The following is a 27162-nucleotide window of genomic DNA, read 5'->3' on the forward strand; positions in this document are numbered from 1 at the left end:
AAAATCATTTTACTGTACACGTGTTGACTCCATTCTGGGGTTTCTATTTTGTTCTACTGTTTTTTTCTCTCTCTCTCTTCTTTTTTTTTTTTTTGTACCAGTAGCTGACTTTTTTGATGACCACTGCTCTGTAGCATGGCTTGAGTTTTGGAATTGTGATTCTTCCAGCTTTATTTTTTATTCTTCAGGATAGCATGAGTTTTGAGGTAAAGAAACAAGTACGGAAATTTTTTTTCTGGTGAAAAAATGGATCATTCTGGCTTCTATGTCAAGACCAGCATTGTTACTTTTGCCTAAATGTAGACCAAATAAAAAAAGTCTTTGAAAGAGGGCTCCATAACATCTAAAGAAGGTCAAACAGAGCAGCTATTGGTAGGAGAATGGTAGATCAAACTTGCACAAACACTGGGATTATTCTATATTGTTCCCTTGAATAGAAATGAGCTATTGAATGAGCATAAATTTCAAATGCATTTATATAATTAGAAATACACAATTATAAATCGTATTATTGTTCTATACACAATTATTGTGGATGTCCTTAGAAACTGAAGATAAATGAGTAAATAAATAGTGCCCCTCCCTCATTAATAGCCTGCCTTCTGACAGAATAAGTTCAATGAGAGTAATTTAGATATTTGCTTACACAATTGGTTTAAAGAGTGAATGGGTAGCTCCTTTTTCTCCTTTCTTTTTTTTTTTTTTTTTGAATTAGCAAATTTGTTAAAAAATTTGGTTATGCTGTTTCCTTGTGTTGTGATCTTGCTGAACCTGTTTAACAGTCATGGCTCATCTTCTCTGCGAAAGAAAGTTACACCTTTCATTTGTTATCACTCTGAGGAGCAGGTGTGCAGACATTGGCTTCCCTGTGTTCAAAGCATGTGCATAAATGAGGTTAATAGATGTCATGACCTCTTTCTTCGTGGACTAGGTCTTGCTAACAGAATTGGGTCTCTCTTTCTCTCCCCTATCATTTTAGACAACTGTGATGACCCTTTAGCATCTCAGCTCTCTCCAATGGCCTTTTCCAGTTCCTCTGATCTCTCTGGAGCTCCCCACACAGCACAGCTCAACAGGCGAGTTGGTAAGTAGGGACACTGAAATCCAAATGTCAACTGCTGTGTAGCACATACTACGTTCTGGAAGAAAGGAAATATTCACCTTTGTCCTTCCAAAACACAGAATTCCTATTGAAAATTATTTGTCTTTTTATTGATGAGTTATACAAAAGACAGAAAGAAAGAAATGCACACACATGCAAGACAGAGAAATAGTACTTCAATTAGCTGACTCGTGTTCATCAGTCAGTTTACTCCCCAGATATCTAAAATAGCCAGGACTGAGTTGGGGCAAGGCTTACCATTGAGCGAGAGAAGCATGATTGTGCCATCACCGGCTGCCACAGCAAATCTCCATCATCAGAAATTGGAGCCATATGACAAACTGGGAACTCTGATACAGGACAGAAATAATCAAATTGATGTCTTAACTCGGCTAAAAGCTTGCCCACCAAATTTCCTTTTTAATCAATCGAAGAGATCTATGTGAAAATTACTTTTGAAAAAATGTTTGGTTTGAATATATTTTTTTTTAAAAGTATTTGCTATGGCTAGAATTATAGCATGGTCAGTTGAGTGGCTATCTGTAAAGCCAGTAACAAATATGTGCCAGTTCTAGTTGTGGCTGTCCCACTTTAGAACCAGCTTATTGCTAACCCACCTGGTGAAACTCTGGTAACTGCTCCCTGCAGCCACATGGGAGACACTGATGAAACCCCTGCCTACATGCTTCGAACTGGCTCAGCCCTCGTTTTATACCTTCTGGGGAGTTAATGAGTGATTGGAGGATCTTTGTTTCTATTTCCCTTATATTGTTGAAACTCTGCCTTTTGATTCAGCAAATTAATCACTTAAGAAAGAAGTGTTCATTTTATTTGTACATTTCATGCAAGTAACAGAACAGCTACTAAGATATTGATGTTGGCAACGCCCGCGTCGCCACGTACCCCGAGCCGAGCAGAGGGACTAGGGTTACAACAAAGACAACGCAGAGAGACAACACAAGGCAATACGCAGTACACCGAATGCCGATCGATGACAGATTGATCTTTATTGCAACTCCAGGCTTTCTTTTATACTCTTCCTAGCTCCTCCCAGTGTTTATCCAGTCCTCAAGGGACCACCCTAAATCCTCGAGTTCCTCCCAGTAGTGGCCACCCTAAATCCCTTGAGTTCCTCCCAGTGTTTATCCAATCCTCTAGTGGCCACCCTAAATCCCTTGAGTTTTATCCAATCCCTTGGCAGATAACTTGACAAATAGGAAGCAGGAACTTGCAGTTAAGCCAGTGGCTAGATGTATCAGGCCAAAATTGCCAGTCCTGTTATGCTCTGAGAAACAAGCTAAGCTGTGGAGTTAATCCTTGGGAGACCGGGGCCTGCATGATTATGAAGATACTGTGATAATGTTATCTAAATTTTCCTCAATAATTGAATTTCACTGTAAAATTAACATTTCTTCTTTTAAAAAGCACCAAAATATGGGGAAAGCAGCTATGTGGATGGTGGGGAGGGGATGTGGACATGGGTGATGAAAGATATGTATACAAAAATATTTAAAGGTGAGAAAACAACCTGTGATCCTATCAGTTACAGCCAGCCATAATGAAATGTCTGGTAAATTTTTCCAAAATATGTGAATAAATTCTAGATAAGTTCTTTAAAATATTTCCTGGTGTGAAGTGTCCCGAATGATATGAAGTTGGATGTGTGCAATTTTGTAAAATAGTTAGCCATTTCTCCCACTGATACATGAAGCCAAATACACAAGTTGATCTCACAGTAGTTCTAATCTATAGTTGAGTTATTGATACTCGGCTTTCAAGTGCTGAAAGAGTTAATTGGTTAATGCCTTAATTTATACTTTTAAGTCTCCACTAACAGATTGATTTGATTTTCCTGTTGGCAGTTTTGTTTTGTTTTGTTTTATACTTCACAGGTTTTTCATTATGAAGGCCCCAGTTACTTAAAAGTTAACCAGTGACAAAATTTTGTTAAACTATTGCTTACAGTATTATTCTAAAAAAAAGGCAGCCAATCAAAGACCCAGTGGGGAATCAATAATAATTTTGTATTTCTCCTGCCCTTACTGAATAGTTTCCTTCAAAGTTTATGTATTTACTTGCAAAGCACAGAAGGAGAGGGGTCTTTAATCTGTTGCATTGCTCTAGAAATGACCAGGGATGGGCTGCAGGGAAGCTGGGATCCTGAAACTCCATCCATATCTCCCACATAGGAGCATGGACCCAAGTACCTGAGCCATTATCCAGTGCCTGCTAGAGTGCACATTGACATGAAACTGAACAAAAGCAGCTTAGCCTGCTGAACCACAGCACCTGTTCACCCTTCATAAATAGCTCATGTCCCAAATGTTTGGTGAGCATCTCATCTACAGTATGGTGTTTATACCTCACAGAACCTTACTAAAGTAAATATTATTACCTTTCACCCTGAGTAGGGTTCCTAAGGCTCAGAGAAGTGTAATTTGTCAAAGACCGCTTAACTAGAAAAGGAAAACGCATAGACTCAAAATTAAGTCAGCTGAATCTATAGATCATGCTTATAACTATTCATTATGAAATTAATTCACAAGTACAGGCTGAAGAGGGGTAGAGGGAAAAAGAAAGGCAGCTTAGAATGAATAAACCAGTGTTCAAACACAGACTTTAACTCAGAATCTCTCTGAGGATGTACAAGTTGTTTACCTGGCCTCAACTTTTCAATCACTTTTCAATGATATGTAACCCCAAAATGCCTGCCTTGCAACATTTAGATCTTAATAGACTGAGAGCAGATTTACACAACAAAGAGATCATTTTCCCCTGCAGGCTGGAGATCTGGGCCGTAACTGGCAGACACACTTTGTATTCCAGGAAGATATCCAGGTTAGCAAATTTCTTTTCTTTTTTTTTAAAAAATATTTATTTATTTTTATTGGAAATAAAAGAGGAGCAGAGGAGGAGAGACAGAGAGGAAGATCTTCCGTCTGATGGTTCATTCCCCAAGTGACCGCAATGGCTGGAGCTGAGACAATCCGAAGCCAGGAGCCAGGAGTTCTTCTGGGTCTCCCACACAGGTAGGGGGTCCCAATTCTCTGGCCCATCCTCAACTGCTTTCCTAGGCGACAAGCAGGGAGCTGGATGGGAAGTAGAGCTGCCAGGATTAGAACCAGCGACCATATGGAATCCCGGCGCATGCAAGGTGAGGACTTTAACCACTGTGCTATCGCGCTGGGCCCAGAAAATTTCAATATTGCCTCTGCCTTAGATGCATACTACACATGCAAGAGTTACAGTCTTTGATCAACATTTGTTCATTCCGTCCACCCCTCCTTGACTCTCTAAGTCCACCCCTCCTTGACTCACTAAGTCCACCCCTTCTTGACTCTCTAAATCCACCCCTCCTTGACTCTCTAATCCACCTCTCCTTGACTCTCTAAGTCCACCCCTCCTTGACTCGCTAAGTCCACCCCTCCTTGACTCTCTAAGTCCACCCCTCATTGACTCTCTAATCCACCCCTGCTTGACTCTCTAAGTCCACCCCTCCTTGACTCGCTAAGTCCACCCCTCATTGACTCTCTAATCCACCCCTCCTTGACTCTCTAATCCACCCCTGCTTGACTCGCTAAGTCCACCCCTCCTTGACTCTCTAAGCCCACCCCTCCTTGACTCGCTAAGTCCACCCCTCCTTGACTCTCTAAGTTTCTCTCTAAGAGTTCAACATTTCAGAGTCCACATTCAAGTGAAATCATGCAGTACCGGTGTTTCTGTGTTGGATGTGTTTCTCTTGGTATTTTGACACTGCGCACATGGTGCATCAGTACTGTCACAATGAAAAGGGTTTCCCATGCAGCTATGGGGAGGTACTCGGGCTTTTTAAACCTTTTCTATGGTGATATGTTGACCATATACGTGGCAGCAGGGCCGTCTCTTGGAGATGTTGATTCAAACTTCTTTAGTTACATACAAAACAGTGTTTTGTGGATAATACAGTCGTTCTGTGTTTAGCTTTATTGGTCATTTTATATGCTATTTTTCGTAACAGTTACACCAATTCAGCTTCCCAGTGTTGTCTTTTCCCTACATGTTCAACAGCACATATTTCTTTCTTTGTGATACAGTCATACTTACAAATGTAAGATGTGACCCCTTGTGATTTTTATTTACATGTTTCTGGCAAGCACTTCTCATGTATACAAGTTGGCCATTTATGTTGTCTTTGGGAAAAAAAGTCTACTCAGATCCTTTGCACAGTTTTCAATTAGCTTTCCTTTGCTATTGGGTTGCATGTGTCCCTATTATTTTTTTTATATTAGCACCTTAAATATGTAGTTTGTAAATATTTCATTTCATAATTTCTCTTTTCATTGTATTGATTGCTTTCTGTACATACAGAAATTTTGGGTTTGATTCAGTTTTACTTTTGATCTTTAGTTTTATTACGTGTGCTTCTGGTGGTATATCCCAAAACTATTTGGTAACGCAAGAGGTAGTCTCATTGAGGGTACTAGGTGTTTCCATTGTTTTCAATACCCAGAGCATGTTTTTCTGGTCTCCTAGCCCTCTAGTTTGAACTTCTCTAATACATTTGGCCTTTACAGCCTGATTGTAATGGACTGTTTCACTTAGTTTTTATTTGCTTCCCCCTAACAGGAAGGGTCTTGTAACACAATCTCCTGCAAGCCCACAACTCAGTACCAACCCTTTGTTCCTGCTCACTGTACAAATACCAGTTTTTACAAACTCTCCACCACATAAACAAGCCTCCAATTCAAACTAGATATAAACTGGCAAAGGACAAAAACCAAGAAATATGTTCACTTGATTATTGATGCCTAGAAATTAGCACAAAACAAATGAAAAAAAAAAACGCTCAAAGGAAGGGTGCATGGGGACGTGGGGAGGGACTGCTGAGGGAGTGTGCTGCAGGTAGAGGTGACTTCTGACGGACTCTCATTGGCAAGGCTGCTGTACTTGCAGGCTGGCCTGTGGCTGAACTAAGCAGTTTTGGCAGGGGTGGTGTGGAGGATCTTATGGTTCAGATGAATACACCAACCTTCGTGGAAGACATGAGCTGGGCTATTTAGCATAGATCATCATCAACCACCACTAACTAGTGTACATTAAATCTAGGGCATGGGACCTACCTGGCAGGGCTAGATTTCAGCACCTACCAGTAAGTGTTGGAACATGGGTCGTGTAATGTTAGACTGGGCCTTGACATTAACCAGCACAGATTCTGTGGGTATGTGGGATACCTCTGTGGAACTGCAATTTCTGTTGGTTTGCTTAAGATCTGGGGGTAATGCCAGGCTGAGCTAGGCATCACTTTGGAATCCTTTGACATATACTGGAGTTGGGAATAGGCCAGGCTGGTCGAGGTTACAACAGCCAAAGATGCACCCAAGCAGGGTGTCGGGCAGGCTTGATCACAACATCCTCTGGTACATACAAAGACTAGGAGGAAGGGAGCAGACTATGCTAGGTAAGGTCCTAGCACCCACTAGTACATGTGAGATCCGGATCTGGGAGTGGCCCTGGTACAGGAATTTGGACAACTCCCCTGGTGGGATGTAGCTCCAGCCGGTAAGCATATGAGTCAGGCATGGGTGTTCAGTCTTGGCAAGGTAGCTCCACCTGTTGGTGATGGTGTGGATTGATTCTGGAAGGGGTGGAACAGGCATGGCCAGACCAACCTTAACTCACTGGCATGTGATGGAGGCAGACTGGAGTACAGGTCATGACAGACTAGTGGTTTGCATGAGCCAGGGATGGGAACAGACTGGGTAGGGCTAGGCTGCAGCACCCACCAATGAGTTGGAATGGAGGTGCCCTGGCTTTAACATTCACTGCAAAGGCCAAGATAGAAGATGGTCTATGCTGAGCTGGATCAGAGGAAACACTGACTTCTTCAAGATATGTGCCTGGTAACTGTCCTAGTGAGGGATATAAGGAGACTCCCTGGTTAGATTTTGGTTTCCACTGGTGAGCACAAGAGCCAGAGTGGGGCTGGTGATCTGGGCTGGACATGACTGCAGTGTGACTCAGCATGGATGTGGACTGGGTCTGAGAGTGCCAGGCTGGACTAGGCTCCAGCACCCACAGATGCATGTGCAAGCTAGGGTGGGTGTTGGATGGGCTGGGACAGGCTTAGCACATGCTGAACCATGTGAGAGCTGAGTGTTGGATCAGCAGTGTCTGGGCTGTAACACCAACAGTAAGAATTAGAGAGTTAGGACACTGTTGCTTCCAAGACAAGAGGTGGACTAAGTCAGTCTGGGCCAATGACCCACCAGTCTGCGTGAGATCTGCCACTGGGAGGAGACCTGATGTAGGAGCTTGGGGAACTGCATTGTCAGGATGCAGTCTCTGTGGGTGAGCACAAGAACCAAAGCTTGAAACAGCCCAGTCCAGGCCAGATTATAACACTCACTGGCACATGTGGGGATCATGTCTGGGGGCAGCCAGGCTGAGCCAGTTCATAATACCCACTGGCAGATGTTAGAATCAGGACAGGGCACAGATAGGCTGTGTTGGGCACAACAGTAACCATTTCACATTAAAGTCAGGACTGTGGCTGGTTGGGTTGGCTAGGATGCAGCACCCACCAGCAAATGCCAAGGAGAGGCAGGCCTTGACAAACCAGGCCACGGCACCCACTAGCACTCCTACAACCTGGGGCCAGAGGGTGTGAACCCACTAAGAGGTCTGTGGGAGGCTGTTCTGCTGGACCACTGCTTTCATTGGAGTGCATGAGAACTGGAAGTGGAAGAGACTAGGATAGGATAGGGCCACAACACCTGTTTGTCTGCATGTGAATTGGGTTAGCAAGAGAACTGGCCTGGGCTAACTGATTGTATCCACTGGTGTTGTATGAGCTCGAGTAAGGAAGAGCTGAGTGGGTTGTGCCACAGCATCAACGGGCAAGTCCTGGCAAGGTCCAATGAAAAACGACCTGGAAAATGCACTATCCGGGGCTGGGAGTGGGCCTATTAGGGAAATGGTGGACACCTTTCTGGCGGGCTGCAGCTCCCACTGAACTAGAGCTAGGGGTGGCCAACTGTTAGCATGCTTTCTCAGGCAATGAATTGTAGAGGTTGGATCTTTTGTACTCAACGCATATAAGTTGGCATGTGATTTCACAGGACTTGAGATCTCATTAACCAGTGAATAGTGAAATCAAATGATAGATACATTCATAGAGATAATTAAATAATAACTGATCAAATTTGTTTAAAAAAAAAGCTGCCTTGGGATGACATTGAAAGGGTATACTACACTTTCATATGATTTCCAAGCTTTGGATAGTTTTATCTTTATCCATTTAGGTATGTATTACCACAGCATTAATGATTTCCTTCAAGTCTGTATCAGTCAGTTTTCTACATGCTTATCGGGAAGCTTGCTGACGTTACCCTGGATGTAAGACCACTGATCTGTAAAAGCTTGAATCTCTATAAAATCAAGTGTGCTGGATGACACCATTGCTGGGGAGGGGGGGGGATCAGATGGCTAAAGCCCCACACTGCTCTCTTATCTATAAAAGAAATCTGTCAACCAAAATTTTGTTCTCTTACTTCTAAGCTTAAGCTTCTATCCTTCAGCTTGCATCTCCTCACAAGCAAAGCAAAAGAAAGAGAGAACTAGTTTCTTCTGAGAAAAACATGAACAAACACTTTAAGCTGGGGTTCAGATCACCATTAACTTAAGTCACTACGTCAAGCTATATAACTGAGGCTTACAAAGGATCTGTGTTTGTCAACTGTGATTTCTTTCATGGCTTGACAGCTTTCAGTCATGGCATTAACGTGGCTGGGCTTTAAAGAAGTATTTTTCATCAGCAGGAAGTATAGGAACTGGTGGCCGAGACTGAAACCACTGAGCTGTGACTTAGGCCTTCTGAAAAATGAGGGAAAGGATTTAAATTACCTCATACAATCATGACACAAATAGGAAAACATGTTATTGACCTCTTGTTGGAAACTAAACCCAGGAAAACTGAATCTGCTAGGAGCTGATGAGCAGTGCTGATTCAGTGGCACACAATTCCTCCCCTTTCTTCACACTAGTGACTTTCACAAAAAAATCCGTCCTTCACAATGTTCACAGTGGCCCGACTGATTTTCACAGTAGTCAAAAATAGCACCTAGCTTGAATCCATTGACTTGAGAACAAAACAATGTATGAGAGCCAACCAGCCAACACAAGTGATGTCTGTAAGCGATTCTATAGCCCAGTTCTGATTTCTAGACTCTTTCCACGAGTTTAGCAGGGGAAAATGTCAGAAAGAGCCAAGAAAGCCCTTTGGAGAATCCTAAACCAGGCCTCTATACTACAGGGAATGACAATCAGAGCTACTCCATATACAACAGCCCATTTCTTGCTTATTCTCAACCTTCCATTCCCAACTTCAGTGGAAGGTTAGGTCCAAACATAAACCAAGAACAAAGGTGTAGAAAAGGGAAAAATGCAGAAATTTACCCATTTTGACATCTATTTAGACTCCTAGCTCATAATGGACACACAGTTTCATTGGCGTCCCACACTGAAATAGGCAGATGCCAGATCAAAGGCAGCTCTCCAATAGGAGACAATTCACTACTGTCATTCTTAAAAGAGTCTAGGAGCTTGTGCTGTGGCATAGCAAGCTGCTTCCTGCAATGCTGATGTCCCACATGGACAGCAGTTCATGTAGCAATTTCATTTTGTAGTTTGCATCTTTGTCTAACTTTGTGAACTAATTTTAAAACAAGCAAAGTCTTTGCCACTTTCTAAGTCAAGGAGCCAGGTGCCTTAGAAATAGTGATGCACATATTATTAACTCCATGATGTTGTAAATTGTTGTTGATGTTGTGTTGTGGCTTTTCATTGGAGGGGATGGTATTCTGCCAGCTCTACTTTCAGACCAGAGATGGTCTCCCAATGAAACTGTTGATTTATCTGGACAATAAGAGGTTGGACTCTATGCATGGTAAATGACTGCAATGAAGGAATTATGACTGGTTATAAACTGTACTACTGCCACAATGTGGAGGAATCCACCATGGGGGGAGGGCATGCGGAGGGGTTGGGGGAATCCCAGAACCTATGAAACTAAGTCATAAAAAAAAGAAATAGTGATGGACATATGAACAATCCACAATTCGCATTCATAGTAGTCGATTCCCTTTTATGTGTTTATGGACAATAAAATGTCTTCCTGTGATAGGTTCACAATGCATATTTGGAGAGCATAAAGAAAAGAAGAAGGAAAAAAGAGAAAAGGAAGAGAGAAAGGGGATAATGGAAAGAAAATTAGGCTTACTTTATCTGTGTAAAATCAAGGCTAACGTTGTAAGGAAAGAAGGAAAGAGAAAGAGGGTGGAAGATAGGAAGGACAGAAGGAAACCAACCTCACTATGAGTTTATATGGTAGAAGCCACAGCAGCTAAAGGAGGACAGAAGAGGCATGGAGCGCATAGGCTCAGTATTGAGTTTGAAGCCATGGCTGAGATCCCAGTGGAGCCAGAGAAAGAAGAGGTGTTAAGGACAGAGGGAATGAAAATTGGTTCACTGTTTATCTTCTTCTCTGAGAGTGGAACTTTAACAATGTACCACTCTGTGTGTCTCTGCTCTCACTCAGGAACTGGTGGTTGGTCCCCAGCCAATTCCAGTGCCCAACAGTGGCTCCAGATGGACCTGGGAAACCGAGTGGAGATTACAGCGGTGGCCACGCAGGGAAGATATGGCAGCTCTGACTGGGTGACGAGCTACAGCCTGATGTTCAGTGACACGGGACACAACTGGAAGCAGTACAGGCAAGAAGACAGCTTGTGGGTAAGATGGCTTCTCTCTCTCAATGCACAAATAGAAGTGCTGATGCTCATCAGTGAATGTTTCTGCCATCGGATGGTGTGCATAGTTTCAGTAATGCAGCAACTCTGGAAGGCATCTCCAGAAATAATCAGACATGTGAAATGCTGTCTCTAGCCCGGCTCATTCCCCAGGAAGCTTTGATGTCTGCTGTAAAATCTGGTTTTCCTTTGCTGGAACCTGGAGTAACTCACAGACCAAGTCTGTTCTCACATCCACACAATATGAACCAATTCAAGGAGTCCTTACCTAGTTCATGGAGAAGTATGCACTATCTTTCGATTTTGTGGTCCCATGAGTTTTTTAGAGTATTGTCATACTCCACTAAGTCTGTTGAAGGGATTGTGTTTTTATTGTTTTACGTCTTTCTTAGTTACATATCAGGCAATTTAAACGCTTGGCCACAACACAATCACCTTGGGTATGTCACTAGAGCAGTTTCCCTACTCATGAGTCTTGCCCTGGGGAGGAAAACAACTGAAAATATTAAACTATTGCAACTCTAAGTGATGAGTCTACGTCTGGTCCTGTGATGTGTCTAGCCTTGTTTTCTGCTGTTTTAGTTGTATGGCATTCCTTCAGCTATTCATAATTGCTTATGTTTCTATATGAATTTTAGATTTTTTTTTTGCTTCTGAGAAAAGCATTGTTATTTTGATTGGGACTTTCATTGCTATATTTTGATTGCTGTTCCACTGAATCTGTAAGTCACTTTTGGTAATATGAAGCATCTGATGACTCAAGAATTTGGAAGATTTTTTTTTATTTTGGGGGTATGCTTCTTTGCATGCTTTAATCTTCTGATGTTTTCATCATTGAGATCTTTACATATTTGGTTAAATTTGTTCTAAGATGCTTAAACTTATAACATCAGTGAATGGGACCCATCTTACAGGTCCTTTCTCAGCCATGGCGTTGTTGGCATATATAACAGCTACTGATCTTTCTATGTTGCTTTTACATCCTGCATCTTCACCAAAGTCCTTGGAATGTAAATAGTCTCAGTGGACTATTTGGTCCCTTTTTCACTTGCAGAGAGAATTTGGCTTTCTCCTTTTCATTTCTGTACCTGTCTGATTACTTGTTCATGACTAACGGCTGTGGCTAAAGCTTCCAGAATGACACTGAATAACAATGGTGAAAGTGAAAATATAAAATATAGAGCTACGTTGTCACTCTGACATTTCTTCTCAAATTGTGAAACAGAGCTTTCTTTGTCCAGTCCCTGTGAGTTATTCAGTGAGGAAAGGCCACAGGACAGGCAGGTAGTGGAAGTCACCTGCATGCAGAAACTCATGCGCTGAATCAGTGTCTTAATCTAGGTGATTTCAGCTAGGGGCAGGGTTGGGATCTTACCTTTTTTGTTTTTTTCTTGTCTAAATATACATAAAATGGGAAGATTTGGTAGTTGATAGAACAGTATAGCAATCTTCCCAGCCATCTCCCCCCTAAAATCAGTAACAATTTGAATGTCAAATTACTCTTGACTCAAATTGCATATTTCTTTGTTTTCATCTCCTTGGAAAAAAACTTGTTTACATTAATTGTTATCTGTTTATCATCTAACCATCCCTAGGGTTTCTGATAGAAAACATGACTAAACAAAGTGAAAACTTGTTAGGGCAGAGTAACTCAGTCCCTATAATATTGCTATTGTCATCTTTATTCTGCAATGCTTATAATATTAGGTTATAAAGTTCTTGATTTTTTTTTTCATTTTAAAAACATATTTCAGGAGAGTGTTCACGTTTTTTCATCATTTTGAATTCCCCATACATTTTTACAAGACTTGGTTTGGTTTGATTTGGTTTTGAGTTTGAAAGGAAAATATCGATAACTTCCATTTTAGGAAACAGTCTTCAGGCTTTGTATATGTTAGAGGGTACAAGTAGACATGGGATTTTTTTATTTCTGAACTGGTAGCTTTCGGAGCATGCTGTGGTTTTAAGTCATTTTGTCTCTTTTTTTTTTTTTTTTTTTTTTTTTTAAATCTAGGCTCATTTTCACGAGAAACAAGTGCCAGATTTCAGGTTGTATATGACGGTGATATTTCTTTGAGCTTGTGACTGCCAGAAACCATTTTCTCCCTTGTCGGTCTTGTTGATTTGCTTGTGTTTCCACAACATCTGAAGACCCCTAAATGTGAAGTCTCTTATATATGCCTGTGCAGTCTCTACTATATAGAAAGCTAATGTGGAAGTGGTTACTAAAAGAGCTAAACAAACATAAGGGGTCGTATAATGAAGGGCAGTGAAGGAGACTGTCCTCACCCCTCCGTTTATACCTCAAATGATCTTCATTGCTGGGCAAGTGAACGGTGCAGAGAGCAAAGGCTTGGAGCCACGGTGTGTGCAGGTGGACGCTGGGTTGCAGCCACAACTTCACGAGAGAAACTACCAGGGCCTGCAGGGCTCAGAGGGAGCTTCAAGATGAGCACGTGAGCTTTGAGTACCAGCAGCAGAAAAGAGTTCAGGAGTGATAATTCCAACTCTAGTTTTGAATAGTAAAACTGGGTGAAGTCTTGTAGGAGCAACGATAAGTTATGTGTGATGACCTCGTGGATCAGAGTGTCCCTAGGGAGTCCAACAGCCAGTGGATCTGTGTCAAGCACCTTATGTGCATACGATGCACTCTATCTGTATGTATGTGTGTGTGTGTGTGTGTGTGTGTGTGAAAGAGAGAGACAGAGAGAGATTTTATAATTCTGATGATTTGACTCTAACATCATTAACAGGGAACTGAGGTTCAGAATCCACATCAAAATCCCATGATGGTAAATGGTGATACCATAATTCAAAGACACAGTTTTTTCTTAATTACGTGTAATTGCAAAGCTATACCTCTTGTTTTACATATTATACTCTCATTATTGTATTTGTCACAACATGACAAATGTCAGGCTTCATCCTGTCCAGACTGAATGCATCTTCCTACTTTTGCCGGTGCTTTTCGATGAGATTGATCACCTGTGCAGATTTGCCTTTTCGTTTTACTTTAAAATCATATTTGTAAATAAATAAGTGGTGGAACAGAATGAGGACAGATGTATACAGAGAATCATTACGCAGAGTGAAGCAATGAGATCCAATCCCAGAATACAGAAAAAGACAGGCCAACCGCTGAGGTGCACCTGGAAACCCGTGGACAGAGACAAGCAGTGGAGACAGCGAAGGTGTGTTACAGTGACCAGAAAACCCAGCGGTGATGAGCACTTGGGGTTCCACTGCTGGACAGGTGGAAAGAGGTGTTCTCCAGGAACTCAGGAATATGAGCCCAGGCATAGAATTGCCTTTTCTGCTGATTTGTTTAATTTGACAACAAGCAGAAATAGCAGCAGCTCCCAAGCAAATCGATTGAAACAGGTTAGATTTCATGACCCAGACCCCTACCATTGCCACATCAGGTTGGTTTGGGATAAAGAGAAAAAGGCTGTGGGGCTGGAAGGACAACAGCAATCTGAATGTATGCTAAGCCAGGGGCAAACTCACATCTGCCTCAACACGTACTGGTCCACCAGGAAAAATGATACTGACGCAAGATCATGCAAGTTCAACCCAAAATAAGTACAGGAAACCCCCAGACATAATGGCCAACTGGCCTAGACCCCCGGCATCACCACATCAAGCATTATTTTGTGTATTGAGGCCAAGGCTGTGGGGCTAGATGAACAACAGTCACCTACACATGTGTTAAGCCTATAGCAGACTCACTTCTATTCACCCTATTGCAGTGGTTCCACAAGGGGAAAAAACAAAAAGTACAGGGGTGGAAACTGGTGAGCCTGGAACTGGAACTATGCAGATCATGACAAAAATCTAGCAAGAGTCAGACCTGAAACTTGCTGGAGAGAGTGGCACAAGTGACTGCAAATGAAGAACCAAATGTCGGCACAAATTGACCTGTACAACTGTGGGAAACACAGCATACAAACATTCTTAAGGAGAATAATTTGATAACCAAAAGTAAAATGGCCAAGAGCAAAAGTAGAGACAGAGGCACAATGAATAATAGTGATGCCTCCCCTGCAAAGGAGCAAAAGCCTTTGCCAACCTCAGAGTTAATTGAGGAAGATGTCAAGAAAATAGATGAGAAAAAACAAAAACAAATAAAACTTCATATAAAGCTTCTTAAGAACATTGAGAAGCACTTACAAGGATTCAAGGAATTTAAGGAACATGACATACAGGAAATAACAACACTGAAACAAAATGAAACCAAATTACTAGAAATGAAAGAAAAATGGAACAATTTAAATATTCAGTACAAACACTCAATAATATAATAAGCAAATCAGAAGAAAGAATCTCAGAAATTGGAGGCATGTCTTGAAAAAACGGGGAAAATATCAAAATCTGGAAATGAAACTGAGTCAAGATAGGAAAAAAAGTATTCAAGAATTAAGAGATATTATTAAAAGTCCAAATATAAGGGTCATGGGAGTCCCAGATAGCACAGAAAGAAAAGTAGGGTTTAAAGCTGTATTCAATGAAATAATACATAAAAGGTTCCCTAATATGAAGAAAAATTGGAAACAACATTTAGAAAGGGCACAGAACTCAAAACAATGTTGACCAAAAGTTTCACTGCATTGCATGGTAATAAACCTCTCCTATGTCAAATATAAGAGAAAGATCCTTAAATATCTCTGCATGCTACTTGTAAATAGTGAGTCTCCTTATATTTATAGGTAAAGGTAGCTGCTTTGATGGATTCGGGAAGGACAGACTGCGGATCCTTGAGCAAGCAGGAGAGCTGGAGGAGAATTTGGGGTGCAGAGGGGAGATGTGCAGCCCAAAGTGTGTACTTGGCTGCAGGGGGCTGAAAGGTCTGGCAGTGAGGCAGTCCCCCAAGTACTGAAGCAAGAGAAGAGTTCAGACAGGCAGACCTTATTAAGCATTTTTAGTGTATGAATAAAGGATCATGACTGATATTAAGTAAAAGTAATGAATGTATTGCCAGGAATTGTACTCATGAAGGTACAGGACTGACCTGGTGTTTCTCAGCATGGGCCAAATGCTTTGTCCAAGTGCGAAAGCATCACTTTCTCTCCCTTCTGACTACAGGACCCCCTCCGCTACTAGGCTAGCTTGCTGAAGTCAAGAGGAGAACCCATGGTTACCTTATCACTTTGTTACCCCAGACTTAACTTTAAAATAAGTCTCCAATTTAGTGACTCAACAACTTTTCAGAAAATAATTCATGAGCATATAGGAAAAAGAAACAATTTTCTCCAAATATTGGAAGAACAGTAAAAGAGAACATTGAAGGTTTTAATATTGCGTTTAAAAAGTATGTTGATTATTTGAGAGGCAGAGAAAGAGAGAGGAGTGGGAGATCCTGCAACGTCTGCCATAACCCCTAGGAGGATTGAATTTGGGAGCCAGGAATGCATCCTGTCTCTCCCATGAGTGGCGGGAATCCAACTGCTGAAAGGACTGCTGCTGCTTCCCAGTGTCTGCAGTAGCAAGATCAGAGTCGAGAGATGGAGCCAGAAATCACACCTGGCATTTAGACATGTTGTGCAATTGTCCTACCACAGGCTAAATGCCTACTCCTGGCATAGTTTTATTTTGGACTGCACATCACAGGCGGCTGTTTGCTGATTCATTCTTATTTGTTATTTGGCAGAGTAGATCTAGGTGAAACAAAACAAAATAAAACATGTCACAGAGAACCAGGGACCCATGATATCCTGTCGTATTTGATTTTGATTTAGGGTGTTAAGCATCTGTGAGGCTCATTTGGTATGCCATGAATTCGGATGCCTCAGGGCGTCAGAGGGAATGCCAATGCATGGAAAGCTACCACACACACACACACACACACACACACACACACACACACACAGGCAAAACATGCACACACGGACAGAAGCTGAGTATAAAGCTTGTGACTAGCCAGTAGAATGAGTGCTGCAAATTTTATGCCCAGAAATGATCCAACCCATTCTTAGTCCTATCTATCCCCTTTAATAGCACCTTAACATAACTGAGAGTAGGTATTGCATAATGGAAAAAACAAACTAAGGACCAAGCATGTTAGCATGAATGAATTGGTACCATGCTTCAGACAGGTCAGCTGATGTGTGTGTGGGGAGGATCTGAGTGTGAGGAACAGGAAAATGTTAAGTGGGTGGAGACAACATGTCCCACATCCGGGTCTGTCTGAGCGCAGCCCTGCTCCTGCTTCCCCTACCGGATCCTCTTCACCAGTCTTCTGTGTCTTGCGCATATTTCTCTTGTGTTTTCAGATGTTGTGTTTGTGTGAGTGCTACAAGTGTGTGAGGCCTGAAGTATAGGTGTGCACAGAAGGCTTGGGAGGGATACTCTAAACCTCCTTGATAAACGGGTGACTCAAGGGAAAATGCAGGGTTTGCCAGCCAACCTTTGCTTGTAGACCAGATTCCATTCAACACGTTGTGCCTGCATAACTCATACTCAGAAATACAGAAGTCGCTTCCTGGTCTGTACCATAGGCACGTGCACCTGTGGTGACCCACAGGTGGGAACCAGCTCCCTCAGCATCACTGAGCCAGTTCAACCTCTCCCTGTGCTGTATGTGGAGAAACATCTGCTCAAGAATACTCAGGTTCTTGGCTGACAAACTGTCACCTGCTGCTCTGCTTCCAATCCAGTTCCATGCTAACGTGCCTGGGAAATAAGAAGCTGCTCAATTCCCCGCACCAAAGACAAACACTGGGACGAAGCTCCAGGCTCCTGGCTTCAGCCTGGCCCAGACCTTTAACTCTGACTTTAAATAAAGAAATATTTGGGAAGACTTCAGTGCTATTTCTCTTTACGCATGAAAATCTTAATATATTTTAATTATTTCTTTATGTACTTTTTCCACATGAAGTATTGAGTTGTCGAAGATGGAGTTGTTACTTCAATAATAATTGGTGAGACAATTAACTGACAGCTTAATGAATGGCTTTGTCATTTTATGTAACAGGAAGTCAAGCATCCTGTAAATTGCCAAATTCTCAGTCCTATAATATTGTATAGAAGTTTTGAAAAATAACTACACGGCTACAAAATTTCGAGGTTTTTACATTTGCAAGACCAACGAGAATATTTTGTTGATGTTTTCCCCCTTGGACATGTAAAACCTGGTAAATGGCTTGCTTTAAGAGTAAAGATTTAAGTGAAACTTTTAGAAATTAGTATCCTGCTTTTAAGACAGAATATGTACATTACCTTGGAGTATAATTGTTTGATGAAAAGCATGGCTCATAAATTTATTTACATATGCGTTTTTAAAGTACTATTCAGTTATCAAATTTTACTTATTTTTATTTGAAAAGAGGATGTAAAGAAGGAGATAAAGAAGAAACAGAAAGAAAGAGGAAGAGAAAAGATAAGAGAAGAAAGAGAAAGCAAGAGAATGAGAAGAGACAAAAAAGGAAGGAAAAAAGGCAAAAGAAACAGAGGGATCTTCTGTTTACCAAGGTCATACTGAAATGTTCACCATAGTCTGGGTCGTGCCATTCCCAGGTGGCAGAATTGGTGGCAGATCATTCACATTTCCTCCCAGGATCAACGTTAATAGAAGTTGGAGTTGGAAATGAACCTGGGAAGTACATGCCGACACTTAAATATAACCTGTAGGAGTGCTCAATGCCTACCCCCATAGGTATAAATTGTGTATATTTATACTTACAGAATTGAACATGCCTGTATACACATTTAAACGCATATGTGGCATACCTATATGTAAATGCTCACACATTTAAATTTCAGTATATTTCATCCTGATTCATCCTTAGATATAAATTTTGCTTTTTTTTTTGTAGCTGTTTTTTAAATTGTAATTGAAGGTCCTGTAACATTTTTGTCACATTCATTCTGTAGTAAAACCTTGTTATTGCGATCACGTGCAACACTGGTAATAACATGTGAATTATTCACAATCACTTTGAAGTCGTGTTATTAGTCATCATCATCCTACTGGATAATAGGATGCATAGACAAAAACCAGCATGCTTTCTATTTTCCTCATGGACACTGGCTGCCTTCAGAGTCCAGTCACTCCAGGTCAAGTCATAAAGACAGCAAATCTACTTGAATATTTGAACAGGAAGTGACATAAAGTTTGTGAGTACAAGCCAGAAAATGTCAAAGGAGAGTTCCAATCCACCATGAATGTATGCTTGTGAGGGCATGTGGAACTTGGTCTTCATGTGTCTCACTGTCACTATGCAGTGGCATTTTTGTGCTTTGGCACACTTTATTTGTTCGTTTATTTTTCCACCAATCTACCTTTCTCACTTCAGAAATAATTGCACCAATAGCATATTTCAAGTGCCTGCTTCAAGCAATATTTGTGCTGAACGGTTTTTGAACTCAATCCTGCAAAAGAAGGATTATCTCCACTGAAAGATCAGATCATAAAGGGCTCCTGGAATTAATCATGAGGCCAGCCCTGAGGTGAGAGCTGGAACTGGGGCTTAAAGAAAGACTTGGGAATCTAAGCCCTTATCCTTATCCAAGGTGCATTCACAATAAACAAAACACTAGCTACTGAAATGAAGAGCCCAGCAGCTGGAGGAATCACAATTTCTTAAGACAAGTGTAATTCTTCTTTCTCTAAGCTACTTGACCCCTGATCAAGGGACTCTTTAAAAATTTGTGAGTGTTTTGTTCCCTGTCATGTAGCTTGGTGATTTTTATTGTCACGTGGCTTGTTTGAGTTCCTTATTTAAATAGGAAAAATGAAGGAAACCAAATAATGCATTTTAGAAATCATTGGACATGACTTATTAGAGTGCCTGGTGGACTGGATAATAATAAGGGTGTTTCTTGCAGAACGGCCTTTGTTGGCCAACAGGAGATGCCATTCTGCCATGAACCTGTGAAATTTCACTCCATGAGTGTACATAAGAAGATGATGAATCAAGGAGTATTCTTGATTAAACTGGGTCAGGATTACATTTTTTTTCATCTGAATCTCCTTCAATTTCAAAGTCCTTAATCAACTCCGTTCTGGATGGGTTTGGAGCATGCACTTTGAATTAAGCAAATCTGAGCTGGAAACCCTGCTGCTTATTAACTGTGTCTCCCTGAGTGGCGTTTTGCCTCTCTGAGCCTTAGGGCCCGCATCTGAAAAATATTCATTAAACTTCCATCAGAGTGAGGTATGAACTTACTGAGATGAGCTGTGTGGACTCCCAGTGTTCTCAAAATAGAAGAAATGCTGAGATTTACACTATGTGCATTATTTTTAAATCAGAGTCTCCAAAGGCATCTTTCTGCCCTTTGGAAGAAATTCCAAGTAATCACGCAGCTAGGTGCACTTTCCTAGCCCGAGAGCCATGCCGAGTTCTAGAAATCATGGCATTCAGGTGCCTGTGAGTAAGAAAGAAACCAGACCTCTGGGACACCTGATGAAGTCAGCGTTTGCCTACCAGGTGATGCTGCTCTCTTAGCTCCCTGCACGGAGGAAGTATCCTCTTTTCTATCAGTGTCCGTGATGACTGAGAGCCATGATGGATTCGATGAGTGGGCTAGGCACACAACAGTCACCTTCAGGGCTAGGAATTTAGCTACAAACCTGTATTAAGTTTCATATTTCATTTACTTCTGCTCCCAGGCAAATCATTAGAGCATAGCTTTAAAATGATAACCAGGGCTTGGTTGAGGATGGCACGCTGTGTTGGGATCTTGTTGAAGGTCCAGTCTTTCAGAGACTGTTTATAATGTTTATCAATATGTGGCTGGCTGGTTTGTTTGTTTGTTTGTTTGAACACAAGGTCATAACAGAACCAGTTGGCAAACATTCTAGAGTGAACTGGCTACCTGATAGTATACATCCCAGAATGAACTGACAACCAGCTACTATAAGTCAATGCAACATTTGATGGGCTCGATTTCCAGAGGCATAGCTTATTTCAAATTTGTTTTAATGATGACGTAGATTCCCCAATCTCCTTCCACTAAATACAGATATATTCTAGCAAGGCTTCCCAAGCAAGTAAAGACTCAAGTTGCATCAGATTTAAGGAAAAGATGGAGTAGATAAGTCCTAAAGAAAAGGGGAACATCAACACAAAAGTCAGAGAAATAATTGGTTCTAGGTCCAACTGGGCAAGAGAAGAGGGCTAGGAGGATGAGGGATACACTTATACCATTCAGTTCTGAATCAGGCCCGTTGGTGAGCCTTCCAGTACATTTCTAAGAGAAGTATGGCGTCCAATTAAGTCATGATTTACAGCAAGGAGTCTATGCCCAATCTAGAACCTATCTCTTACTATATACAGGGGACAGTTTCAAAGTTGCAATCTCTCCGGGATTATGACATTGTATTATATTTGATTGCATACTTACAGAGCAGGCTTACAAGAAGCAGTCAGTAGATTTGACTTTGATTAATCATGTGCTGTGTTATTCCCAACAAATATCAGCTGAATTGGTACTGCAAAGAGTTACAAGATTGAGTGCTGGGAAGAAAAAAAAAAAAAAAACAATTACAACATCCTTAAATACCCAGAAGGCAACAGAAGTGTCAGGAGGAGTTGTGGTGCAACATGCAATAGGCCTGGGTTGATGTCCCCATAGGTGGTTGCCCTGGATTTTCTCTGGAAAGAGTTTTATTTATACTTGTCCTACTGATCTAAATCATGTATTGAACTCACTATAAAAAAGAGCTCTGCTTGGAGAACAAAGTAAATGGCCAATGTCTGTCTGGGCATCACCACTTCTGATTCGTCAAATTAGAATTTGCTCTGAGAGGGCCAACTAATGAATGCGATACCGTTGGAGCATATATGGGAACAGGGTTGGTAATAAGATGAACTTACATGAATCTCACCTGATTTATGAAGGACATGGATAGTGTTTTCTTAGGTTTGAAGTTGAAACATGATGACAGGATCTCCAACAGAGACAGCTTAGCTTTTATTCTTAAGTTGTGTTAGGGATTTGTGTTGCTTGGCATTTTTTTGTGACATCTGGGTGAACAGTGCTTTGACTTTCAAATACATAAATTTGTAAAAAAAAAAAAAAAAAAAAAGACCCAAAGACCATCCTTTGTCCCTTTGCCAAAACCAGAGCATTGCCATCTAGTGTGTGGAAAGCAAGCACTGCCCAGCTGAAGAGCACAGAAGTTTCAGAAAGACGACTTGGGGATACGCCCATGCAGCCCTGACTTTGGGATTCTTGGCTTTGTCTCCCTGCCCCAACTCCCACCGCTGAGTTCCTACTGCTTTTGCTCCAGTTCTCATCCTTCTTCCATGCCCTATTTTCTTCTACTGTTCAATGAAAATAGAAAAAATAGCAACAGTTTCCATGGAAGACTATCACGGTGTCAGAGGAAGGAATACAGAGTATTTGCTGTAGAGCAAGCAATCTACGAGGTTAGCATTAGTATTAGCTGACTTAACTTTTGATACACAAATAAGAATGGTTTTCATTCCTAGATGCCAGAGTAACAAAAGCCACCATGTCTCTTGACATTCATCCAAACATGTTGATGAGAAAGTACTGAGTTGCTTATCAAAAAGGCATCTCTTTAATCTCATAAATGCATGAGTGTATTCTTACAAATAATAACAGTAGCTTATGTCTCTTGCAAAACAATATGGCAATATTCTTATGGTTGAGAATCCTAGACTAAGCAAAGCTATACCCATGTCTCTAGAGCTGACATTAACTACGAATTCAAAAAGCTGGAAGCAAGACAGAATTTAAATTATCAACTGGATGTTTCAAGTTCATATGCAGGGAAAGAAGATATCAAATATGAATGAAGTTAGGAGGGTCCTGGCTTATCACTTCCCATCATTTATAATGGTGTGGGAAGCAGGCAGGGAGATGGGTGCTTATCCAAAAGCCAGAAGCAGAATATTTCCAAAGAAAAGCAAGGACTTGTTGAAGCTATTTTTCTGATCCTGTTTGCATTCTTCATTTTGCTGGAATATTCCTGTAGTACTGAGTTTTTCTGTGAACGTGTGTGTACACATGCCTGCATGTCTGAGCACCTGGCAAGGTATGCACTGGGGGACGCAGCAGGTCCTTTTCATAAGTGGTTTATGTTTCACTGAAGGCCACGTGAATGTTAGTAACAGACATCATGAGAGACGTTGTGTCATTGGCCTCACTCAAAAGTCCCGTACGTGGTATGACCCGATGACTCACGGTCCTGTCCAAACTAAGCATTTTGGTTGCAATAGGTAATTTCACTGCTATCAGACAAGGATGGATAGAATCCACTCAGTCATTCCCACGGTTTTGGAAAAGCATGGACCCCTCTTCTCCACCTAGACACAGAAAAGGTGAAGAATGAAGGTAGTCTTTCCAACACAGCTCTCCAATGTTTTTTACTTCATTTCTTAGTGTCACTGTCCCCTCCTGCCTCTTCAAGGAGACAGTTGGAATGAGGGAATTGCCACATGGCATGGACATGCCAGCAACATTTCACTGACCACACACTCCTGGGTCCATTACATCCTTTCATGTTTAAGTCACCACTTTGACATTGTGACTTATCCTAACCCATGACCTTTCTTCGTCTGAGCCCTTCTTCAAGTCCAGAGAATTTCAGTGAAACAGGAGACTCTATTCTGGTGCTTCCCACAAGTATCCTAACAGGAAGGAAAGAGGCCACTACATTGGCCTTGCCTGAAAAAGACTGCAATGTGTGAGGCAGAGGCCTTTGGCAAGGTTTTGCCAAGCAGAGACTGAAACTAATTAGTAAGTAAAGGGTCCTGACATGTGCTTGTCACTGGCCTTGTGTGTGTGTACACACTATGGCTCATCTAGCTGACAAAGGGCTGGGCTGCGAGCTCGAGAGCTGTCTTGGGCAGCAATAATCTTGGCCAGGCTAAACACAATTACTGGAATTCACACTTAATTTTGTAGTGTTGAGAATTGTACGAGGGACTGAGGCAGCCGGTGAGTTTTTGGTCAATGCAATGTTAAACATAGAAGCAAGTGATGCAGGACACACAGGGCAGCCAAGCACAGGGGCTGCGGTGTATCCGGTGGTGTCAGCTTCTCTGTCCCGATCCGGCAGACGATGCTTACACATTCAGTCCCTGAGGCCACAAAGTCAGGCTCCATTAACTGCATGCCTTGGAGTACGTTGGTTATTCTCATAAAAGCTTCATTCCCTCAAACAAACATATTGCCACCTAAATACAGCTGTATTCAGCCTTATACCCTGAGCCTGTTAGTAGTAGTAAGATTCCAGCCAATCAATTGCCACTGATATCATTTTATCTCTAATTGCAAAGATGCTTGAGATGACTTGCACTTAAATAGCTCAGAAACCCATTCCTGCTAACTTGGTAAGTTTTCTCAGTTACATGACTAGAAAAGAACATTTTTAGGATCTGGAAACTAGGTAGATGAACTCAATCACTTGGCACTCACAGATATATTTTCAATTTTTTAAAAGACTTTAGAAGCTGACTTAGCTAACTTTCACACTGGGAGATAAAATTTTACCTTCCACAAAAAAAAGGGGGCAGCCCCTGCCCTGATTCATAAATAGGCTTCTGATGCATAAAATGTCACTTTTGGGTGCGTTTGTCAGATTCCCAAGCGTGTCTCTTGTGTAGGATTTTGTTACTGTAATCCTTAGCCCCCTCTTTAGGGTGAGTAATTTCATTGCAACCTCATCTTGATGGTGTGGGAATGACCATGTGACTAATGTGGTGGTGTTCTTTCTTTACCTTCTGCACTATAAACTTCACAATACCGTTTTACTTTTCTGCACTTTAACGCTTGCTCTTCCAGAGCACTTGAAGCGACTTCATAAAACCCAGCTCTGTCAGCCAATTCGGATTCACCTGACAGGCTATAGTTTGTCTTTAGTGCACTAACCCAGGAGTAATGATAAACATCTCATTTGCCTGTCTCAAAATACGCCCCCATAGAATAGAAATTGCATAGAACGTTGCTAGCTTAAGCACAGGATGAATTTATTATATCAGATAGATAGATGTCCATGCTGTCAGTTATAAAGTTATTTATTAATCTCATCATCATTAGACAGCAGGTGTGATCTGACATTCCCTCAGCCCATGTGTGGTGTGTGATGTACCGTGGGGAATGGTGACGTGAGGACTGCAGTGCATCATGGGGAATGGTGACATGAGGGCTGCAGTGCATCATGGGGGATGGTGACATGAGGACTGCAGTGCATCATGGGGGATGGTGACATGAGGACTGCAGTGCATCATGGGGAATGGTGACATGAGGGCTGCAGTGCATCATGGGGGATGGTGACATGAGGACTGCAGTGCATCATGGGGGATGGTGACATGAGGATTGCTGTCATCTCTTCCAGAGCACATTGGAGAACTTGGAGAAATGTGTTCTAACAGGATGTGAAAACTGGATCCTGAACAAAGTGGATCCTGCTCCAAAGTGTGGTTGGAAGGGATCGGATGCTAAATCTCTGTAGTGCGAACACTTCAAGGAAATATTCAAGTCCTCACCTTTATGGTTATGAAGATTAATTTCCAACCAAATGTATAACTTATAAGAAACAAATTAAGTTAATAATCTCATGGGACCAAAAATTCTGTGAGCTGTTGGCAGATTCATAAAGCTGCCAGGAGTTTTTATACTGCCCATTTCAGCATGTATAGTTTAATTATGAAGATTAAATATGAATGTGGTAAATTAAGAAAACTAAATGTATTAATGTTTAAGGTTTCAGTTCTTTTTTGTGTACTCATTTATCCAATTTGATTGAATTAGGGGAGAGTATCTTCATGCCAAAATATACAGAATTTATATACCTTTCTGGAAAAATGACTTGTATTGATTATACAACATACATATTTAGGGAGAAATACATGTATTTCTAATTTTTGACTTTGGATAAATATCAATCTGATCTGTGTATAAGATCATTTTCAAAATTTAGGAGAATTTGGGGCCAGTGTTCCTGGAAAGCTAACTGCACTGAAGAAGGAAAATCTAGAAAACCCAGGGATCAAGGGGCAATCACAATGCAGTCTCTGGCTGTTTATGCTGCTCCTAAGTGAAATAAGCCAGAGACAGAAAAACACATGTGACCCTAGCCATCTATGGCATCTAACAGAGTGCATCTCACAGAATAGAACAGTCATCAGCATGGGCTGCCAAGAGCTAGGAGTAAGGAGTAGTTGGCCAACAGGTGTCAAGTCACAGCTAAATAGGAGATACAAAACTAGCCTTCTATTTTACACTGAGGTGACTATGATTAACAATAATGCATTGTATATTCAAGAAAAAGAAGAAAAACATGCCTTGATGTTTCTAATCACAAGAAAGTGCAAAATGTATGATGTCAAATGTAAGATATATTTAACCTGAACTGATAATTATGTATATAAATATGGATCAATCAGATTTTAACCTGTGAAGTATAATCATGCCAAATATAAAAATGATATCTTGAAAAATTATAAATGGAGGCCAACTCACCTTACCTGCACACATATAAATTCTAAACATCACTTCAAGAAACTGTTGAAGAACTAATATTCCTTTCCCCATTTGACTGCTATATGACTATACACTATAGTCGCTGTGTAGGCTAGTAAGAAAGAAGCCAGAACTCTGGGGGAGATTCAGTCTGAGCATTCTAAGGGCAGGGATCCTGGAGCAGGAGAGGATGAGGGGATGACAGGATGAGAGGATGAGGGGAAGAGGGGATGACGGGAAGAGGGGATGAGGGGATGAGGGCATGGGAGGCTGAGAGGATGAGGGGATGAGGGGATGAGGGGATGAGGGGAAGAGGGGATGAGGGGATGAGGTGATTAGAGGATGAGGGGATGAGGGGATGAGAGGATGAGGGGATGAGGTGATGAGGGGATGTTGGGATGAGAGGTTGAGAAGCTATAGGATAGCAAGCAGGCTCCAGATAGGCTGGCCAGCTACCCAGGCACACAGTGTTCATTGCCAGGTCATGCCAGAGAAAAGGATGTAGAGCCTGGGGTCGTCAAAGCCACCGTCCCAGGACAGGGCTGTTCCCTCCCTAACCTCATGCAGGGGGAATAGTCACCAACAAGAACTGAATTCAAATTATGACAGTGAAACTCAGCAGCTCGTGTTTCATCGCCTTTGCTTTGCTCATTTCTCCAGTAAATGCAAAGTAAACCTAAGGGAAATAAACAAGATGAATCTGCATACTTAGTGGCTTCAGTTATCATGTTTATAGAAATGGAAAATTCCAAGGGTCAAACTACAGGGCAGAAACCCCAAAGCTGGGCCCGGCGGCGTGGCCTAGCGGCTAAAGTCCTCACCTTGAACGTCCCGGGATCCCAT

At 41.6% G+C, this 27162-nt stretch overlaps 1 protein-coding gene across 1 annotated transcript in view; it reads left to right on the forward strand.

Annotated features, from left to right (window-relative positions):
- Positions 1–27162, forward strand: part of LOC101521841 (contactin-associated protein-like 5) — a 415974-nt gene that overhangs the window by 56733 nt on the left and 332079 nt on the right. Inside the window, exons 2-3 of the mRNA XM_058664165.1 lie at positions 980–1084; positions 10677–10870. Of these exons, the coding sequence (XP_058520148.1) occupies positions 980–1084; positions 10677–10870 (299 nt within the window). The remainder of the gene's footprint in view (positions 1–979; positions 1085–10676; positions 10871–27162) is intronic.

The sequence above is a fragment of the Ochotona princeps genome, chromosome 5, assembly GCF_030435755.1.
Source record: "Ochotona princeps isolate mOchPri1 chromosome 5, mOchPri1.hap1, whole genome shotgun sequence".
NCBI lineage: Eukaryota > Metazoa > Chordata > Mammalia > Lagomorpha > Ochotonidae > Ochotona > Ochotona princeps.